The sequence below is a fragment of the Falco biarmicus genome, chromosome 5 (assembly GCF_023638135.1).
Source record: "Falco biarmicus isolate bFalBia1 chromosome 5, bFalBia1.pri, whole genome shotgun sequence".
NCBI lineage: Eukaryota > Metazoa > Chordata > Aves > Falconiformes > Falconidae > Falco > Falco biarmicus.
The window spans coordinates 16975007-16996871 of NC_079292.1; the positions used below are offsets into that span (position 1 = coordinate 16975007).

The 21865-nt window shown below is 36.0% G+C and overlaps 1 protein-coding gene across 1 annotated transcript in view; it reads left to right on the plus strand.

Moving 5' to 3' along the window:
• The window catches only part of FBXL13 (F-box and leucine rich repeat protein 13), a 95425-nt gene that overhangs the window by 7148 nt on the left and 66412 nt on the right, over positions 1-21865 (plus strand). The window contains 9 exon segments of the mRNA XM_056339691.1: positions 1564-1657; positions 2998-3065; positions 4718-4789; positions 4848-4930; positions 7812-7921; positions 9726-9816; positions 11622-11629; positions 18158-18253; positions 21185-21320. Coding sequence (XP_056195666.1) covers positions 1564-1657; positions 2998-3065; positions 4718-4789; positions 4848-4930; positions 7812-7921; positions 9726-9816; positions 11622-11629; positions 18158-18253; positions 21185-21320 — 758 coding nt within the window.

Genomic DNA, 21865 nt, shown 5'->3' on the forward strand with positions numbered 1-21865 from the left:
GTATTTGCATTGACATGAATCATAACAAGATAGAATATCCTCTTTTTTTACTTGCTGGACTTGATCCAAGAATGCAGTTTCATTTGTAGGTGTCACAGCTGTACAATAATCAAGCCTGATGTTTTGGGATATCATCAGGATTAAGCTGCAAGAAAACTTTAAATACTGAGAACTTCTACAAAGGTTGTAGTGTAAACAAAAAAGATAAGAAAAAAGATGAACAAAATTTCATAACAATAAGGATGCCTGGAGACAAAAACTCCGCTGCGGAGTGAAAGAGCTTTGTACAGGAAGGAGATGGAAAGTCATAATTCAGTATGAGTTAAATTCAGTGTTCATGTAAAGTCTATAAAATATCATTTTTTAGAGTTTGGTTGTGTAGGCATGCTGCCACTGATACTTTTTAGTAAGGGACTAACATGTTTTGTTGAGATACTGAGTTCTGTAAAAAGCCTTATTGCTGTCAGAAAATAGCGGGGGATTAAAACTGACCCCAAAAGGCACTGCTGATCTATTTAGATGGGAGCTAGAAAAACTTAGAGAATGAGAAGTGGAAAAGAGAGGGAAGGCAATATAGTGGACAAAGTGATGGTTAATGCTAGGAAAATAGGTATCTTTTGCTATGTGAAGAAGCTGTAATTTCAAAGGGCTAGCCAGGGGGTACTTACCTCGCTTTTATGTTCTGTGCAGTTGTCACTTCTGGTTGAAGTTTTCAGTAGGAGGTGGATAATAAAGGTTAATCTTTGGGCCCACTCCAGCAGAGATCTCCGGAGTTGCCTGACCCCCAGCCTCTCTGCATACACTGATAGACTGACTTAAATACGTTGTGGCAGCAGGTAAAATCGTTACAGTGGGTGATGCAGATATGTGCCCTTTTTGTGTCCTTTTCTGGGATTCTCCATGGGATAACACCAGTTCCTCTTATCACAAGGCGCATCAACAACCTGAACCATAATGATGAGGTTTTATTGTTTACTTTACATTATTTATGATGTCTTTCCTAGAAGTTGAAAACTGACTTGGTTTCTCTTTTAATTTTAGATCTCTGGTAAATACTTTTTGTTTCCATATTTTTCATGGAAGTATAATGCAGCATAATCTTTTTTTATTTATTCGACTTTGCAGTGTGTTGTCTTTTTTTTTATTAAATGAAAACAAAAGTTTACCTACCTAGACATGGCATGGCCTATCTTCAACACCAGGAAACATTGCTTCAACTACTGAAAATTTGAAATGGCTCTTCAGTCAATATTAAGATGAAAAACAAAATAGTATCATCTGATAGGAAAGGTCTGAGAGATTACATGGAAGCTCTAATGTACACAGTATTTCAACATAGCTCTTAGAGTAGCAATAAAACATGATAATTTGTTTTCATATTTTGTAAACACGTTAAAAATACGGCTGCTAGGGGTATTTGTAATGAAAGCGATATAGGTCTTAATCTTTAAATGATACTATCATAATGCTGTAACATATAACTAATCTATTAGGTACAGAGAAAAAACGCATTTTCTTTTGGGGATACTAATAGGGTTAATGTAATTTATTTCTCTTTTAAAGGTATATGTGTGCTGATCTGTCTTTCCATCCAAAATTCAAGAGGATTTCAGAAACTTACTTGAACATTGTTTTTGGACTAGATCATGAACAACTGGTAAAAATAACTGAATATTTGCATTAACTCTATGCTGTGAACAAATCTAATAAAATACTTATATTCGGTTTTTAACTTTTCTCATGTTACTCTTCTGTAGCCAGTGCAAGGAATATGATACTTTGCAGTTTTTTCTATCGATACTGATTTGTATCCAAAACCTAATGTCATCAGAGGTAAGCATAGCATCTGTGCGTATGGTAGGGAACAAGTAGTTCTTGTTTCATATTTGGTTATAATTTAAAAGAGTTCCACATAAATATGAATCTAGTTTCAACAGCATGTTTTTTCTGTGCATTATTTAGTTTTGCTTAGGGTGATTCCTTAAAATTACATTTGAACCAATAAATCTTGGAAAGTGCTGTCAATGCTAACAATTAATAGTTACAGTGAAATGCAGTATTATTGCACATAAAACAAGAAGGTAAACATCTTGGTTTTACCAATCAAAAAAAGTCACACTTATTTTAAAACATTCAGAGAAGGAGCAAGTTGCTACATAACCATGCTTGGAAGCAGTCTAAGCAATTTAGGCAGTAAGCTGGCATGCAGTGTGACCAGATTTTTCTCTTCATTACCTCTGTATAACTGTACTCAATTTTGTCTTCTCTTAGTACATCTGTACTGTGAGTTTACTGCAGTTTCACTTCAGCTGTTTCCTCTTTGACCAGCCTCTCAAATATTATATTAATCAGTCTAAAAGTGGAATGGTTGGGGTTTACAGTATATACATAAATATACAAATGTGTCACAGTCAAATCCTCTCATAGATTTTCTTAGGAGTAAGAGCAATAAATGAGATAAAAACAATTTTGAAGCCCGATTCCTATTTGCACATTCAAAGGACCATATTCTCTTTTACAGGGAGTAGTCTTACACAGTTTTGGGTTTGTAGAGGCTCAAACAGGTTTATTAAAATACCAGTGAGTTAGAATCATGTGGTAAGTGGTTTACATTGCAATGGATCACAAAAAGATTTTTGCAAAGAGTAGCTTAAGTATTTGTTTAATAGGCTAAATTGCTAGATGCAGCTGATCAGTAAAAGAGTGGATATGAGGGGTGAAAGCCTGAGTTTCGGTTACTGAGCTTTCCCTCAAGCACACATATTAGTTCCGTTTTGTATGCTAATTTATCTTTTCCTTTAACTCTGTGTGTAAACACAAAAGTGTAATTTAGTAGCAAAGTACTTCCAAGTATACACAGAAAATGATCTTTAAAATAGATATTTTAATTTGTACCAATGAACAGGGAAAATACAAGATTTCATATTTTTGTCCGATTTTTAAATATTCGTACTGCAGCACTGTTTTGTGTACTGATGTCATAAATGGTTTGTTTAGATGACTGAAAAATTATGTGCCAAAGCGTGGGACTTTTACAGAAGAAATGTAATGAAGCGGTGTTTTAGGTAAGTATATGCATTTTACATATGCCTCAGGAACATACTAGGAAAAATCTTTTACCAAAGCATGTAGTTCCTTTGGGGGAGGAGAAAGTTTTCATCATTCAGATTAGAAACTTAGAGTTGGCTTTCTTTTTCTTCAGCAATGTTGTTCTATGTTAAAACTAGTCAGTTCTGAGTTTCTGCATGTTCCAGACCTGAATAAAGTCCTTTGACATTTCTGCACTTTCATCAGCTGTATTTGCCAGGAATATATGTATACCCAGGATTAAAAGGATAATTTGCATCTGTGTCTGAAAGTAAAAGATCTACATTCTCTTGTGCTCTCTTTCGTTTCCTTTATACTTGGGATTAGATAACTCGTATTTTAAATAATCCAGCTTGTCCTTTTAAAAATGGGGATAATACATAGATATGTTTTTAAATATGATAATCCCAATAAACAAACATGTTCACTGGTTCCTTTTTTATAAGCATGTGTATCAAAATGTAATGATCCTCCATTTAGAACAGGTAAGTTCGGGCTATTTTATTTTGAAAAGCATAGAATGCTAATTATATAGGAGGTACAACTCTTAGGAATACTGGTGTAAATCCTTACTCAGTATCACAAAATTGGTAGGGAGGTTAAGATTTTCAAGCTGTATTGTGGTTAGCCTTGGTAAATATTTGTCTTGGCTGTTTATAGTCATCTTAAAAATCACAGGTGTTGGAGACCCGGCAATCGCTCTACACAGTTTATTCCAGTACTTCATAGTCCTTTATAACAGAAATATTTTCCTAATACCTGAGCCTTCCTTGCTATAAGAGAAATCTTTTTTTTTTCTTTTTTGTCTCGTATCCCAGTGAAATGAAAGATTATTCCTTTTTCCTTTACAGCAGCATTTTGAAGATTGTTTGAGCTGACAGTTTTGTTTAATTATCACAGAAGTTGGACTGGAACAGTAGAATGTTCCATTTATAATTGCTCCCAACTACATGAATTTTTTTTATTTTAATTTGAAATGAGAGAGATTTTGGCAAATGAAAGTGGTCATGTAAAGTCTAATTTATTCAGTAGTCTTTCCAGCAAATCAGATATGGAGAAATAGTGTATTTTAATATATCAGTGACATATGATCATTTGAAATACATTTGTTCTGAATCTCATTCTTATTACTTAGGTTAGAAGAGAAATGGGATTTTTACCAAAGGTTAAAATTGTTAAGATATAAATTGAGTTTGTGATCTATTACATTATTATTTGTATTGCCAAGAAAATGTAAATAGCACTTAAGTAAATGCATATATCTAGCACTTCTGAGTTATTTTCTATAAACACTCAAATGTCCTCCCATAAGTACAGATCTCTACATGAAAATATAGCTGACAGCAACTGCAGTACATGATGGTGGAAGCAAGCAAGTTTTTATGGCTTGATACTGTAGAATATTACGAACAAGTAGAAATTTTATTAAAATGAGTGAATGAATTATCACTGAAAAATATTATCAATGCATATTTTAATTACGTTATAAATATCAAACATCAGTTCTGTTCAGAAGTTTGTATTGTTGAGCTTGACTGCTTTGTATTTTACGGCAAATTGCAGTTTTATAGATTTTACTTCATTCAGGTCAGGAGCCATATTAAATTACTCATTCTGTTTTACAATTCAGAGGATGGATAAAATATATTCTGCTGAAAAAGAACAAAAGAAAAAAGGCAGCGCAGAAGATGGGTCTAGCAGTATACTGTTCATTATAATGTCCAAATATTAAGAGTTATTAGATGGGTCTAGCAGTATACTGTTCATTATAATGTCCAAATATTAAGAGTTATTATACAGAAGTAGAGTGTGTGGGTGCAGATTCACAAGGAAAAAATGACATCTAAGTCTATATAGCTGCTTTGCTTAAGACAAAAAATGCATGTTATATAAAAGAAAATGATGCTGAGTAATTTAAATATGCTTGGTCCAACAATTTATCTAGCTATCTTTTTGCAGGATGCCCTTCATTAGTTGACCTGTGGCAACCTGATGCCATTAGTACCATGAGAGGCAGTTCTCTGTATTCTGTGCTAGGACAGATGGTGCTGGTACTCTTCTGTGAAGACTGAGCAGTGATACTTATGCAAAGCAGGCTTGAGAGGTGCTAGGGAAATGGAGTGTATGTCAAAAGTAGAGTGGAGTGAGTCAGGATGCTTTTGTGGGAGGTGAAAAGTACAGCAATGGGGATAAAACAGGAGGGATCACAGAGTTTGACTCGGCTTCAGTTAGATGGAATTCATGATGAGAGGTGGGGAAGGCGTGAAGATCAAAATAAAATAAGAAAGTCAGAAGAAAGAAAAAATAAATACTTCATTCTGCTTGAGACTTTGTGTTCCACAGATCCTGCAGCTATGAGGTTTTTAAAATGTCTCCACACAGCAGCAGCTGTGAACATAGACTCTGTTAACCTGAGTCCACCCAGACAGAAGTTTCATAAAATGAAAAAATGGGCCAAAAGCACTATCTGTAGCTTTGAGTTTGAGCTCAGGCAGTTATGTATGACTCAAACATTGCTCTTAAAGAGCCAGAGGCCCAAGCTATTTCCTCGCTCCGCTAGGCAGTTGTGAGAGACTTCATATTCTTTTTTATTACTTTATTTTATATTATCTTCTAAATATTACTTTCAGCCAAGACACCTTTTGTTAATGTTAAATTCACAGAAGCAGAGGAGGAGACATATGATGGGGCATAGTTACACAGTGTATTTCCTTTTATGACAAAGCTGACATATGGAGAAAACACCATTCAGTTATTGCTGTGTGTGTCTATTCATTGACTCTTGACTAGTATCGGTATAACTGTGGGATTGCAGTGTAAATGAGGTTGCTGGAATGATAGAGAATTAAAAAAAAAAAAGGTTGGTCTTTTTTTCTTAAATAAAATTTGAACACATTGAGGATCTGCTCATAGTAGAACTCTAATATATATATATATATGTGTGTGTGTGTGTAGTCTATACGGTATTCATATAATATATGAAGACAACCCATGAAGGAGTGATCTGTGGAAAAATGTCAAGAGTGAACAGTGCGTTGTGAGAAAGAATTAAAGGGGCACGTTAGTAGGCTGTTAGATCCTGATTGATGAAAATCAAAGCAAATTGATTTAGGTGCAGTCTGGACTTCCCTTGCAATCCTGAGAGTTTTTGCCTTCCTCCCTCGAGCAATAAAAATTTTAATATATATTTTTTATATATATATAAATAAAAATAGGCATTTGCTTTGCAAATACTTCCAGTCTCTGTATCTTACTGGTTGTATAGCCTAAAAAGTTATTACAGTTTGTAATTAAATTGCAGAGCATACACTTATTAAAGTAATATCATACAGTATGTTCATTTTGTGTTTGAGTGTGACTCAGGTAACAGAAAACAGCTTTATAATGTCAACGTTTCATCTCTTGCCAGATTCAAGACACACTGATTTTTAATTTTTATTTTTTTTCACTATCAAGAATGGATCTTAAATATACCTTTATAATAATTTATTTCAGTTGAATTTCAGGACACCTTTTTGTTAAAAAGATAGTAGATAAGTGATTCTATATTGTGTATTTACTATATCAAAATTTACATTTTCATCCTTTTGATAGTGAAGACTGCATGCCACACTAATCATGTCCATGAGATAGCATTATAAAGGGCTAAGCTACTTAAACTGTTGTATGTTCTTGAAAGTATCAAGTAAGAAGAGTCAGCTCCCTTTGTAGCTTATGTAAGTTTGTTTGCCAACTTAAATGACAAAAAATCATTTTTAATATCTTAAGGTTTTGCAGAAAGTTGTACTTATTTCCTCTTGTTTTTATTTCAGTGGCTGTGAAAAGCATTTTATTTTGATTGCGTTCATAACACCCTTTACATATAGGAGGACAGTTATAATATTCCCCATGGTTTGTTTTTCTTTTGTGCTGGACTACAGAAAATTCAATTGCTTCCAAACTTTTCTTAAAAGTGTTTTTTTTAATATTTACATTCATTCATAACAAACACGCGATCTTTCATAAGCTGTTTTACTGTTCTTTGTATGTTTAACACTGGTGTAACGCTTAGCACTTCACTGAATTTATTCATAGAATTGTAAAATTATTTATGTTGGAAAAGACCTTTAAGATCATTGAGTCCAACTGTTAACCCAGCACTGCCAAGTCCACTGCTAAACCATGTCCCTGAACACCACATCTACACATATTTAAATACCTCCAGAAATGGTGACTCAACTGCTTCCCTGGGCAGCCGGTTCCAATGCTTGACAACCCTTTTGGTGAAGAAATTTTTCCTAATATCCAGTCTAAACCTCCTGTGGAGCAACTTGAGGCCGTTTCCTCTTGTCATGACTTTTGACTTCTATGCTGTCTGAAACATTATTAAAGTTTTGTTATTGTATTTCATTTCACTGAGGTCTGTATGCATCTTGTACATCCAAGCTCTGTGAAATTATTGGGTAATTTAGTAGATCAAACTGTAGGTCAGTAATGTCTTACACAAAATTCTGATAAATTCAAAATAATGTCATGTTTATGGATTGCCTGCTGACTTGAAATGCTGTTGCAAAGGTCTTAATTATATCTATTGTAAAAAGTTGTTATTTATTTTCTTACAGAAGCTGAATTGAATAGCTATTTTATTGAAATGTAATTTGACAGACATTCATCTATAGCAATTAAATGACATACTTGTTCTTACTTGTGGTCCCCAAATTGGTTATAGTTATGTATATTTTCAGTGGCAGTGGAGAAACTGCAACAGATCTTTAACAAATTATGTTTAAATGCTGTTGTAAAAGCTTGGCATAAAGAGGCCCACAGTTCTTTGAAAATGAAAGCATATTTTGAGGTATGTGGATAATATTTTGAATGCAGTAAGCTCAATGATTAAATATTAACTCTATTCTAACTCTTATGGAAAAACAGATCTATCAATATGAAAAGAAGCATTTTAGTGTACTACTACTACTACTACTATTTAGTGTTGATGATGTTATGGGAAGCAGATCATTACCTCTATATTCTGCAAGTAGAAGTTTGGTCATATCTTAAGCAGCAGAAGGGATTGAGTGTTGTTGTATATGATCAGTGATCTCAGTGGCTTGGATCAGGTGGCTGATTTCTTATGGGCAGTATTACCAGTTGGGATGATAATCAGTAAAGGTGATGCCTCTGGATCCCTGCCACCAGAATCCAAGAGGTGTAGATTCCTGCAGTGAGGAGGAGCCTCAGTAACCTCATCTCCTCCCCAAAGGTGTGGGGTAGCCAAAATTGTGATCACCTGAGAGTAGGCAGCACATGGACAGCTCCACGCCCAGCAGCTCTTACTGGTCTCACTGTGAAAAACAGGATCTTTTAATTTCTGGGAAGATTTCTCCTGCCAAGGAAAAGAATGCTGTAGCTTGGTGGGATGCTCAGCAGATACCATGTGGGGAAGGGGAGAGATGGGAGCTGTAAGACCCAGCTGCTACTAATTGCACGTGGGTTCCAAAACTCACACTCATACAGAAAGGGCTCTCCCACTGTTTGGCTCCTTTTCCTTTCCCTGCTGGAGGATGGTCAGAATGGAAACCAGCTGTGGACAATTTATCAGTTGCTGGCTGCCAGACATCAGTTGTCAAATCCTTCCTGGGGTAAACCTGTCATGAGTCCTGCTTCTTCCCCGTTCTCTCAAATTAGTTGGTGGACTCTCACTTCATTTTTGTTTCTTCTCCCTCCTATATATTTTCTTTCTCCTCTTTTCTTGTTGGTCTTAGAGTACTTAAAATGTTAGTCTGACTAGACAAAAGATGTCCTGTTTCTGGAGCATGTCAGGGCATTCTTAGGGAATAGTATTCTTAAATTCTTTCCACACTTAGTAGCAGTTTTAAGGATTGGTTTGACTTTCATAATTAGATTAGAATGCATATAACAGAAAGCATATAACTGAATCACTTTTTAATTGTGTACTTCTGTATTGTGTACAATTCTGTAGGCAATTTGTGTGCAACTAAGTAACCTAAAAATAGGAAGTTACAAAGCTCATTATTTCCATTTACTCTGCTCTTTCTGGCTTTCCCATCTCACTGTTTTCTTCCTTCCCATTTTCTTTATTCCTAATTTCTCCTTTCCTGCATATTTCCTTTCCTTTTCTGTTCACCATTCTTCCCTGTAGCAATATTCAAATGAAAACCAGTTTTACAACCTCTGAATCTCCTATTTCTAGAGCTAGAATAAAAGGAGATTCAATGTTACCCCCAATTTGAAATGATATAAAAAAACTACTTTGGTATCTTTCATATAGTATACATTAGATACAATGTAACATCAGAGGGATTTTAGTAGTGATACCTTTAGAAGACTTGTCTGAAAAATTGACACGTGCTAGTAGTATGTTTATGTCATATGGTGTGTACAGTATGTTTTAGTTTGGAAATGCAGGTGGTCTCCTATGCTTCTCTATTGTAATGCTGTGATGCAAAATGATGAGATCCACCCTAAAACTATGATTATTCTCAGTAACAGCAGTTATAGATGTTCATAGATGTGTAACTGTATGTGGATTTGAAAATACCTAGTTAAGTTTAGCAAATTTATTTTCATTTTTTAGAATATTTAAATGTATTTGAAAGTTTGAACCTGCAATTAAGGTAAAATTGTACCTTTTTATTCAGGGTTTGGTAACAAAGAAAAGTCAGAAAGGCAGTTTTGAATCAAGTGATTGTACTGTCAGGCATAAACCATCCCATTTACCAGAAAAGCCTTGTTACAGGTTTGTGATAGTTGGTGTTCTTTTTTATATGTATACTTCATAAATGGTAGATATCATGTTTTGTTGAAAAGGATGTGTTTGTGCGATGGAAAGGAAGGTTGCTGCTTACATTTTTCACTTTGAGTCAGGTGGAGTCCTTTAAAGTATGATAATGCTATTCTTTCTTTCTGTGGCACCTGATTGTATTCTGTATGCTCTAACTTGACATCCAGAAGCTTATCTGAGCTGAAACTGAAAGAGAAAAAGGGAGAACAAGAAATCAGGAAATCTGTAGGATTGGTAGAGAGTGAAACTCCTGAGGGAAGGGGTTTGTTTGCAGTGAATAGAAGGTCATAAACCAAGCCCCAAATATGATAGAAAGCAGTTTAATTTTCTTAAAAATACAGAGATGACTATGGATATTGTGCAGCTCCCTAAGACAGAAAAAACTGCTAGAGCTAGAAAGCAAGAGTAGAGGGTAGGAATCTACTGCAAGGGTACTGTGGGTAGGGAGAGATTTCTTTCCAAACATTTTTACTGAATTTATTTAAATGTGTTTGTTTAAAAGGTTGCTTTTCTCAGTATTTTTGTATCCTTGCAAAATCTAACTTTAGAGAGTGAAGTCTTGTTAATATGCTAACTTCTACAAGAGAAGGTAGTTCAACACAGAAACCTAAGACGATTGATTTGTGACAGTATTTTAGAAAAAGAACAGAATTATTAACTACTGGTTGTGGGACCTTCAGTTGTACAGGCCAGTTTAGCTAAATTATAGGTTGGTTACTGAAAATAATTGCCTTTGAGGGATACATTGGAACTACCGCTAAAATGTTTTAATTTTATCTTCTCATTTTTCAGCTTTAATTTGTCCTATCATGTTTTTCCAGTAATTTAACATTGCAAACCCATTAAATTGGTATTTCAGAAAAAAGATGGTATGTTTTCCTTTTAAATATTAAGGACTATAGTGAACTCAAAGTTCAATTTTTATCCAATGAAGTCTAAAACCCAATTGCAGATACTTAATTTTAAGCATGTGCATAATGCCACTGACATCACAGGAAACGTAAATCTGTAAGCTAATTTGTGTACATAGTTTACAGAACTTACCCACCAAAAGTACAGCATGCTTTGATTCTTCTTGATGTTATCTGTATGGATTCCACTGGTGGTGTTTGTGGTCTTCATGGATGTGAGACTGGTTTATTTTGACTTTGGTTCATCAGTGGGGTTTAGTCTGTGCTATTTACTTAGTACTGGCTTGTTCAGTAACCAGAGAACTTCTGCTATCAAATGATTCAAATATGGGCCTCTTGCAGCAGTGGTAGTATCTCTCCTGAAGAATTTGGGAGTCATGTACTCATATCTCTGATTACTAAGACATTGATACAAGTTAAGAAGGAATCTCTAGTATCAACCTCTTCTTCAAAAGCAGTGTACTCAAAAAGGAATGTTCTTCCACTACAAATGTAAACACCACTAAAACAGAGAGATTAATTTACTATATGAGTAGCAGAATGACTAAAATTTGATCTGCAGTGCCACCTCCTAATGTTCTCTTTCCTAGTAAGGTAGTATTATACACTGCAATGGTATTATATATAAAAGATAGTATTATATAAGAGTATGTGTATATATTTATATATATATATATATAAAAGGTAGTATTACAGCTTGCCTGTGTCCATACCTATCCAACTTGTTATACCTTTAAATAAACAGTTATTCGTATTTTCAGGAATTCAGATGGCGGTAGTAGCATCCTTTCTTCATTAAAAACCCAGTAATAGTGTAATCTTTCTGTTAGTTTAACAAACAGTATTGACGGTGTCATTCGGGGTTTTTTTGTAGCTTGGGAGAAATTTGTTTGTTTTATCTTAATCTATGAGCCTTGTTCCTTTTGACATCCAAACTATGAGCTCAAAATATAGTGACATTTTAAGCTATCCTCATAGGTTGCCCTTTTTTGAGGTCATATCATGTTCATGGTTACATGTGCCACTGTCACAAAGAGTCAAATCTCATGTACATAAAGACTATGCACATGAAAACCAGCATCTGGATACTAACATATCAAAAAGAATGACAGCTGTTCTGAGGTATGTAGCCATGCTCTTTGATTAAGGCTACAGAGCAGCTGTAAAAACAATATAAAATTTTCTCTTCTGTTTATATATAAACTTAATTTTATAGCCTATATAAATCAAATACACTGTCAAGTGCTATTTTAGTGGCTTAGCAGAAAACATTGATGTCTTCCATTTCTAGAAGCAATTCCAACTCTGAGGTCTGGAACTGAAAAGCAAGGTAGTTTGCCAGTTTAGACTTTGGTCCCATCATAGTGTGCATTTTAATGTGTGTTTACAAGGAGAATGAAGTAGTAGGTGAGAATTCTACTGATTTGAATAGGAAATAGTAACCTAAAAAATAATAAAAAAGAAAATTCCATAATCCACACACATTTCAAGCCATATTTATGCATATATAAATATGTCATTGTAGGAAGGGGAATTATTCTTGTTTGTCTGTATTTAAATATAATTTGCATATCTAAAATCCAAATGTAAAAGGTGGAGCTCAAGGAAATTGTCATAAAAGAAATCACAACTAATTATGTCACTGCAGTGAAAAAACTCAAGAGGTTATAAAATGAAAACAATAGGGTAAGGTGAATATGTTGGGGAATGTTAGTCAAAACTCTGTTGTGATGACTTTGTTGGGTTTTTCACTACAGAGTGATAAATATCTGTTGGATTTTCAGTAAACAATAAAGAACAAGAAGATTTTCTGAGTATTTTCAAATCTGCTGATTAATTAAAAAGATCTGTAACTGGCAGTATGCCCATTCAGGAATATGTCTTTTTTGCCACAGTTCTTTTCTTGTGACTGAACACACAGGTAGAGAGAAAGACATGTAAAAATCCTGTATCTTAAGCAGGATTTATGTCCTAAAGATAAGATGTCAAACCAGTTTCTGTACACCTTTTCATATATTCCTATATGCAATATCTGCCTGTTCACTGAACTGAACAAAATGTAGTTTTCTATTTTTATTTGTGTGTAGTAAATAATTTTAAAATGTAATTTTTTTTCAGTCCTGTTTTCTTATGGTTGTGTCCTGATATTTCACCCCCTTTAAAGCACAGGAAAATAAAAACCTTTTAATATGTAACATAATATTATTTCTGGGAGGAACCTATGCTCCAGTTCACTAAAGGATTTAAAAAAGCAAAATGAGCTTAGGTAGGAGTGTGTCACCTGGATCTTAAATAGAGATCCTTAAAATTATTGTTCAGTATCATTTAACTGTGCAAAAAAGCTCAAGATTTGGATTTTCAAGTTCCTCAGAACCTGAAGTTTTGTGGAGGATCTTGGACCCACAGTTATAGAGGGAAGCTGTCCCAACCTTCCTGTTATTCCCATTTACCATTTCTTGCCCCAGCACTATTCTTCTCTTTGTGTTCATTACAAAGATGGGTATGAACCACGTCAGAGAACAGATCTGTCTGAAAAACTCCCTTCCAATTTTTTTCTTTTACTTAATCAGTTGACGGTTGGATCAGTTCCTTAATCCAGCTCATTGTGTGGCTGCACGAACAGTTCTTTGGGTACAGAGGAGGAGATGGGGAAGAAGTGGTGGGGAAATGGGTGAAGCAGGAGTGGATCTGTCTGATTTTGCCAGGTGTAGGGTGTTCGCTGAACTGCCGTGGCTCAAGGCTAAGACTGCTGGGATCTGTAATGAAACAGGTCTCTGCCTTTCTAGCCTGAGAGTCCATAGGCAGCTGTTGTTTTTCTTCAAAGTGCAATCAGAGGAGGAAATATTGGTGCCTTCCTTTTAGGCATAATTAAAAAATTGGTCCCTTCGCCATTTGTGGTGAGATGTGAGTTAAAATCTTGCCTTTACCAAAGAGGTTCATACCCCTGTTGCTGCGGTGAGGGCTGCACTGACCTCAGAGCTATAAGCTGTCAAGTTTTCACACAGAGAGTAAAGGGGAGATAGGAGCAGCTCTTCCTTTCATACACTCTGTGAGGAGAAAGAAGCCTCCCAAAATTTTGCCCAGCCTGTCTTCTCCCTTCTTTTCTTGTGTTTCCCCCTTGCCCTCCCCGCTCCCCCCCCCCCCCAAAAAAAAAAGAAATAACCCAACCCCCACCAACTTCTGTCTTTAACAGAATGAACAGAATAACATTACTTTGAGATGGTGAGGTTTGGGATATAGGTTAAGACAGGAGCCAAGCCAGGAACAGGGGTTTTTTTGTGTTAACTGGCTGGTGTGCTAGACAGGGTTTGCCACCTCCCTCCTCCTGTTTTTGTGTGCAGTGGTGAGGCAAACTGAGCTGTCGTGGGGTATATGCGGTGGTTGCTGCAATGCATGGGGGTGTAGCAGTTCCTCATTTTTTTTAGGGAGCTATTGCAAGAGAAGTTGGGCTACAGGGAATGGGAGCTCTTGGGTTATGCTGGAGTAGGGAGGGTTAAGGACTGGGATCAAAAAAAAGACAACAGCAGCAGTGCAGGGATTTGGGGAGGGGTGCATCGAAGCACCTAGGGCTGGGAGCACCTTCTGGAAGGTCTCCTTCAGGGTGCATGAGAGAGAACAGGCTAAGCCAGCTGTGCTGAAAGTATTTTTGCAAGTATTTTTTGTGTATGTGGGCTAAGTTGTGCAATCTATTACATATGTGGGCTGGAAGCTAGATCTGTGAATCTTTGGGGAAAGCCAGAAAATAATGGCTTTATTTATGTGTAAAGTGCAAAGGGAACAAAAATTATTACAGAAAAGCAGGAAGCCTACTGAAATGCCTTTATTTTGTGTTTAAAAAGAACGCAGCTCCCTTGATCCACAGAGAAGTGCCAATCTGTGTGGCTGTCACCTGGTTTCTTTTTTTTGAGCTGTCACTATTTTATTCAGTACGGGAAGTGCAGAAAGAGGTCTTCTGTTTACTGGCACAGAGCAGAGCTTTGCTCTAGCTGAGTGCCTAATCGTTTGCTGCAGAAAAGCAGAGCATGCTTCCTTCCTCCCTTCCCTTCCCTGCCTTCCTTTCTTCTGTCCTCTCTCTCTTTCTTCCTTTCTCTCTTCCTTTCTTCCCTTTTTCCCTCTCTGAATCCTCATGCTCTCTTTTTGGTGGGTCCAGTATGTAGATATGATCTCTTTCAACAGGAGATTGTTACTGGGAGCAGTCTCCTCCAAATCTGTGTTCGCTCTGAGCATTCACAGACTGGAAAACAAAGCATGCCTGGACTCCTCAAAGTTTTGGAACTTATGATAAGAAGACTTTATTGTCTCTGGCACTGTAGATGATACTTGGTGGTGGATCATTTCAAAATCCCAAAGTATTTAGTAAACATCATTATTAGTATGCTATCATTTATTGCAGCTTTCTGTTCTGCTCCTGTGCAAAAAAATATCTGTCAGCTTTTATTTACTGCTGGGACAAGATGTGTCCTCTGAACCAGCTGGAAACCATTTGCTGTGTAAATTACAGTTTCCTAAAAAAGTCAGTGGTACCACAGTACCCTAATGTTGTGTTACTGCCAGAAAATGATTGCTGTGTTTTAAAGCTGGCTAGTGTTCTTGACCTAACATGAAATAAATGTTTTAGCAGACCTTTTCAGAACTGAAAATTCAAAAGGTTACTAGCAAGACAGTGACAAATTAAAAACCTTACTTTTGTTCTTCTAATATGAAACTGAACACTATTAATGAATGATAATGCAATCAATCTTTTCTTTCTCATTCTAAAGTCATATAGTTTCATGTATTCAAATACATTTTGTGAACTGTGTATTAGAATTCCTTGGAGTTTTAAATTAGATTGAGTTTTGAAGCTAAGGAAATAATCCACATATCCAAATTAAACAGATTCTTGGTTAAAGAAGCCTGTGATGGATCCAACTATAGTTATTGAATGCAAGTCTTTGAAGGGATGGGGTGTACAGAAGGAACTTGCTACTGAAAAGGGCCTACACATTTCTGTACTTCAAAAAATCTAAGTCCCCAACTGCATTCTGAATCACCTAACTATCTTTAAAATGAGTATGGCTATAGCAAGCTCCAAAGATTGAAGTATAAAAACATAAAGCCAGGAAACCTGATTTTAAAAATTGTTTTAAGTAGTTTATATGAAGTGAATACAGACAGCTTGTGGGACAGCGGCATATTCTGAGGAGCAGGCAAATTGCTCGAATATATTGCCTGTGTAGTTAAGTGCTAATTGTAAAGACACATCATCAGTGATTTTCCTACCTGATTTGTCCTTTTCTAGCTAAAGATATTATAGCCTTTGGATAGTTTCTATAGAAAATCTTTTTAAATCTTGGTAGAATACTCCTGATATTTCTGCTTGTTTCTTTTAACTGAACTTAATCTCTGTGGTAAAAATGGGTTCTAGCAGGTATGTTTTTCAGTCCTGTTCATTTCAGTAGAATTGCACAGAATGTAAGTCAGAATAAGAGTTTCTGTTAAGGAAGGAATATTTCTTTTAGTGAAACATTTTTTATGAGAACATTCCTTTTTGATTCTAACATTTTTTTAATTACTCATTTATTATAAAGCATATTTCAGTATAAGCAAGATAACCTGCACTTTGGTAATCCACGCACTCTATACTTACACAGGTAGTCACTTTTTCTTCACTAATCTATGTTGATTCACACCAGAAGTGAAAAAAAAAATTGCAATTATTTCCTTACTTTTACAAAGGTTTGTGTGTATTGCTTCTGACTACAACACTCATTTGAGTCTCAAAGCCTCTATTTGATTCAATATTTCTCTTGTGCCTGTATAGTTGTGAACTCTGTACAGAGTATGGATTCTTTTTTCTGGAGCATATTTCAAATCATACTTCATATGCTGCTATAATGAAAACCAGGTTTTATTGTATGCAGTATTGTATGGGAAGTTGTGTAACTAATACAGAAATACTCTTCTATAAAACACACTGGCATTTTTGCTACGTTTTCACTCTGACATCTTACTATTCAGGTGCATATCTTAAGTGGTAAGCTCTTTGAGAATGTATACCAATAAGAAAAATTTCTCTTCAGTGACAGATTATGGGATAAAAATAGAAAGTTCTTTTTGTATTTTTGCTATCGGCCAATTACCATACCAGCTTTAAACTGGTTACCATCGATGTATTCTTGTACAGTTATGAAAGTAATTACATTGCAAGCATAAAGTTTTCCTTATATAAAAGTTACTTTACGAAAAGTGATGTAGGATTTTATTAGCTATGTTCCTTTCAGCTGATTTCTTTTTCATACTTATAACTGCACATTTTGAGTGTCGTGTTTCATATCAGATATTTATATTTCAGCATATGATGTAGTAATTCAGTTTTGCAAATGATTACAGATATGGGAGTTTTTAGTATGTAAATAATCCAGCTGTTTTATATAAAATTCTGCATATGCTCTTTGTCCTTGAGTCTTAAATGCATCTTGTATTTTCAGATGGTTATAATATAACATGTATTGGCTTCTGCAGCAAAACCATTAAATTTTACCATATTTTCCCTCATTTCATTTTACCAAGTTTCTTCTAAGATGAAACATTAACATTCTGTTGGCAGAAATACAGTTTGAGACTTGGTCTGAAAAAGGGCAGGTGAGAGAAGCTTGCCAAATGTTATCTTCATTCAGTCTCTTACTCCTATGGCCTGAGATTACTGTATCTAAGATTATTTACCAGGGCAAGACCTTTTCGGAATGCTGTAATTTAATTTTTCAAAACGTTGCTTAGTGGTAGCAGTATATTTTAGAATTTTAACTGTATAAAATGAACTGTCAGTATAGCTTTTATATGGTTCTACCATAATACAAGACATTGACTTTAATATTCTGGGATTAAAGATGTGTAGATATATTTACCAAATTATACTTATATAGACCTCTGAGGCAAAAACTACAAAACCTCTTCATAGGTCATATAAAGTTGAATTTACAGGTACTATATTTAATCTACAAAGCATTAGTCCAAACTATATTGTCTCAAATAGATTTAGGAGAGGTGTTTTAACAAGTGTTGTTTTGTATAAGTAAAATGAAACTGCTGATAGTCCATGAAAAAATCTTCAGTTTTGAAACATCCCTGTCATTCTCCATCATAGCTTGAATTTAGCTTTTAAGCAAAGCCATTCTTTCGTACTTTTTAAGGCTGTTAATGAGAGTAATTATGGACATAAATTAATTGACAAAAAATATTGACTGCTATAAAAGGTATGTTTAAACTCCTCAGAAAGAAGTATTTAATTTGAAAATAGCCCTTGTTGTTTAGGGTAGGTGAATATGTATCATTTAATATAGAAGTGCTTCTTATTGAATAGCTTTTAATATTATGTATGTCTGTTTTACTGATGTAGGTTTTCCGTTATGTAAATTTAGTTGATCGGGCAAGATGTGCTCAGGTTAGCCAAACATGGATGCTACTAACTCAGAACAGTTCATTATGGAGTGATGCAAGTAAGATAATAACTTTCAAAATTTTATTTCAAATTTATTTATTTTAAAAAAGTTAGACAAGGAGGTAGTTTACTTTAAGACTATCTAGGATAAAAGTTTTATCCCAGAATAGGACTTGCTCTATTCAGCTACATGAGTAAAAAAATATGAGCAACTCAAATGAATTCAGCTGTGGTATATCATTATAAAATCAGTGGCACTGAAAGAGAATTGTCCGCTAAGGCTTTGCTATAGTCTACTAGATTTAGACAGTGGTGAGGTGTCTTAGGCTCCCTAGGTAATCTAAACAGGCAGTATATGACTACTGTGGAAGGAGAACGTAAACTCAGTTACAGGCTTGTATTTGCTCTAGAGAGACTCTTGTCATCCCTGGAACAAGTGGTGCAGACCAGTTCACTTCCATACTCATGAACTCTTAGAGTTGTTGAGGTGGTCACTGTGTCCCTAGAGCACATGTCAGTGTCGAAGGTACTGCGTTGTTTCTTCTCCCTTAGCAGCCCAATTCCCTAGCACACACATTTCAGTCAATTTACCTTCTAAAATGGACATTGTGCGACCATGCTAGTATGGTGTGTTTGGGGCCATACCTGAAACAGCTACTCTGCACTTAAAAATACAATCACACTGCTCATTGCTATTGCCTTCAATACTGCTCATGTGACTTCAGGTGTGAAGGACTACCTCATGGCTCCCCAGTCCTTAGGCAGTGGCTTAAGACTAGCCGTGGCACCTCAGTCAGGATCACCGTTGCCTCTGTATCTTTGCTTTACATGTAACCGTTTATCAGCAGTACAAAGAAAGATTTTTAAAAGTATATGGGCACTTAAAACATGATTTAGTCAGATTTTAGGCCCTCATGTCTGAAATTGCAATACAAAATACCCTGTGCGCCTTCTGTATAATCCTGGAGATGTCTAATCTGATAGGCATCTCCTTTTTAGACCTAAAATGATGATTCATGATCATTCATGATGATGATGATGGTGATCAAGGACATAGTTTTTCTTTTTTGTCCAAGAACTGCATGACCTGCGGAGCTGGGTGTGAGGAAGCAGAAGGGCTGCTCTGCAAGGGAAGGCAAGGTGGCAGCCAAGGGTGCTAGAAGGGCAGGCAGGGGTAGTGCCCCCCCACTGACAAGGGACACAATCCCACAGAACCTAAGCAAGAAGAGCAGAGTGAGTCTAGTGAGAGTAACCAGGATGAGCCCCCCACCGAGGACTGCCAGCCAGCCCTGTAGTGAAGAGACATCTCCAAGATCAAATCTGGAAGTGATCTGTGAGTGAGAGTCAGTGTCAGCCAGACACATAGTTGGACACAGACATGCCTAAAGTGTGGTTCAAGCAAAGACCAAGGGCAAGGGCATAAGCTTAAGGGCAGCTCCTGAGCCGAGTGGGGAAACCCCTAAGGAGGCTTCTCCAGCTCTGTCGCACAATGAACTGTTTTTGCAACAGCCTTATCCAGGGTTAAACTGCTATACCATATATGAGCTGGTCTCGGACTCTGCTAGATAAACCTCTGAGGAAGGAAAACATTGCAGAGCCTGCTGGTGACCCCAGGGCCCTGACACTAAGCACCGGCCTCCCACTTAAAGAGATCTGTTTGGGATCCAGAAGGTGAGCAGTTGTGCCTTGTGAGGCTGAGTAGAGATCTGAACTTGGGTCTCCCAAATACACTGTTCTGTCCCCTGAGTGAGACGCAGGCTGTAGTTCCCAGGTAGCTGGAGGCCTGTATCTGCCTTCCTGACTGAGGCAAAGAAGTTCTGGAGAGCTCAGCAGAGCTGGTTCTAGGCAGCTGCCTGTTAGGTGTGTGAGTTGCTTTAAATTGACCTTCTGATGTGCTTATGTGTCATGTATATTTTATAGTCTCTGCTCAGATCTTGGTTGTTGAATCTACCCTGGGTACCAACACCTAAAACATGCTGCAATGCCCAGCTTGCAGGTGCCTGGAGCCTTTATTAGGTCTAGTCTTAAATTACTGTGATGAATTAATGATCTTAATGAAACTAGTATTAAAACTTCTGATAATTTAATGTAAGAAGAACAAAATCCTAATAAGAAAGTGAAAAACTGGAGAAAGTTCTGAACTCCTGAATTCCTGGTACTGTAACCACTTCCAAGCATGCTGCATAGAAATAATGGTGATTGATTTTTCAAAGTGTTTGGGTAATAAACATGTATTATGAAATGTACAACAAATAGCTGCAGTGTAGCTGTAGCAAATTATCCAAAGGGGAAAAAAAAGCTTTTCCTGGCTTTTTTATCAACAAATTTAAAGAAGGCATGAAAAAGTCTTCTCCAAAAATGGAAATCTTTCTTATTAAAGATTTGCATGTTGGCTTTCCAGCTTTTTTTGGACACACTTGGTAGATAGACTGTTAAAACTATTTTCTAGTAATTTTTGTTAAAACTTCTTAAACTTGAACTTTAGACAGAAACTAAGAAAAATAATGGTTTTAGTCAAAGATCTAGAGATTCCCCAGCCTGTAGTTTAGATCACTTAAGGATTCTTATACTAAAACTAACATGGTAGATTGCATATTGTTTATACCTTGATGTATCAGTAGACAATTAATTAGAAAAAGAACTATCTTTGGCAACTTTAGGATTTCATAGATCTTAAACGGAAAAAAATACTCAAGTCTGACAATTTTCTGTATGCATAACGTTCATGTCATATATTTCAGCAGTTCAAGACTTACCTCAGCTTCATAAATACTGTAGACACGTCTCCTCTATATTTAAGTATTTTTAGTCAGCTGTCTAGAATTTTAATATATTTAATACACAGATATTTCTGTATTTTCAGATCATTGATTCAGTGTTTACATAGAACTTCATACATTTACTAGAGATTTGCATAATGATATGTGTTTTTACATACTGCCTATTTTTAGTACTGAATTAAATATGAATTGTTTAATTTTTTAGATCGATTTTTCATCAGTGAAGCATAAAGTTCAGGACCAAATAGTAGTAAATATTTTGCAGAAGTGGTGTGTATTTGTATTACATTTGAATCTTCAAGGTTGCTATTGTCTTCACTGGCCTAGCTTTAGAAGTATCAGTATTACATGTATTTGTTACATTTTAGTTCTGATTTAGTTCACATTTTAGAACTGTGCCTTCACTCTATGCTTTGCTATTGTCCCAATTTAATGCCAATGTTCTTCTCTATATGTCCAGTCATAATGAAGCAATGTGAGTATGAGATCTGTAAAACTACTTCTGAGTGCGGCCCCTCTTCATTAAATTTTCCAGGTGCAGCGATATCCATATGACTGAACACTGCTAGAATGCCACGGAATGGTTTATATTATGTGTGACAAATAAGATTGGAATGCAAACATGTGCTTAAATATATCAGAATGCCAGAATCCAACTTTACTGACATAATTATCACAGACTCACAGAATGGTTGAGATTGGCAGGGACCTCTGGAGGTCACCTGATTCAACTCTTCTGCTCAAGCAGAGCCACCTAGGGCAAGTTGCACAGGACCATGTCCAGATGGCTTTTGAGTATGTCCCAAGGTTGGAGACTCCACAACCTCCCTGGGCAACCTGTACTCGGTCACCCTGATAGCAAAAGAGTGTTCCCTGACATTTAGGT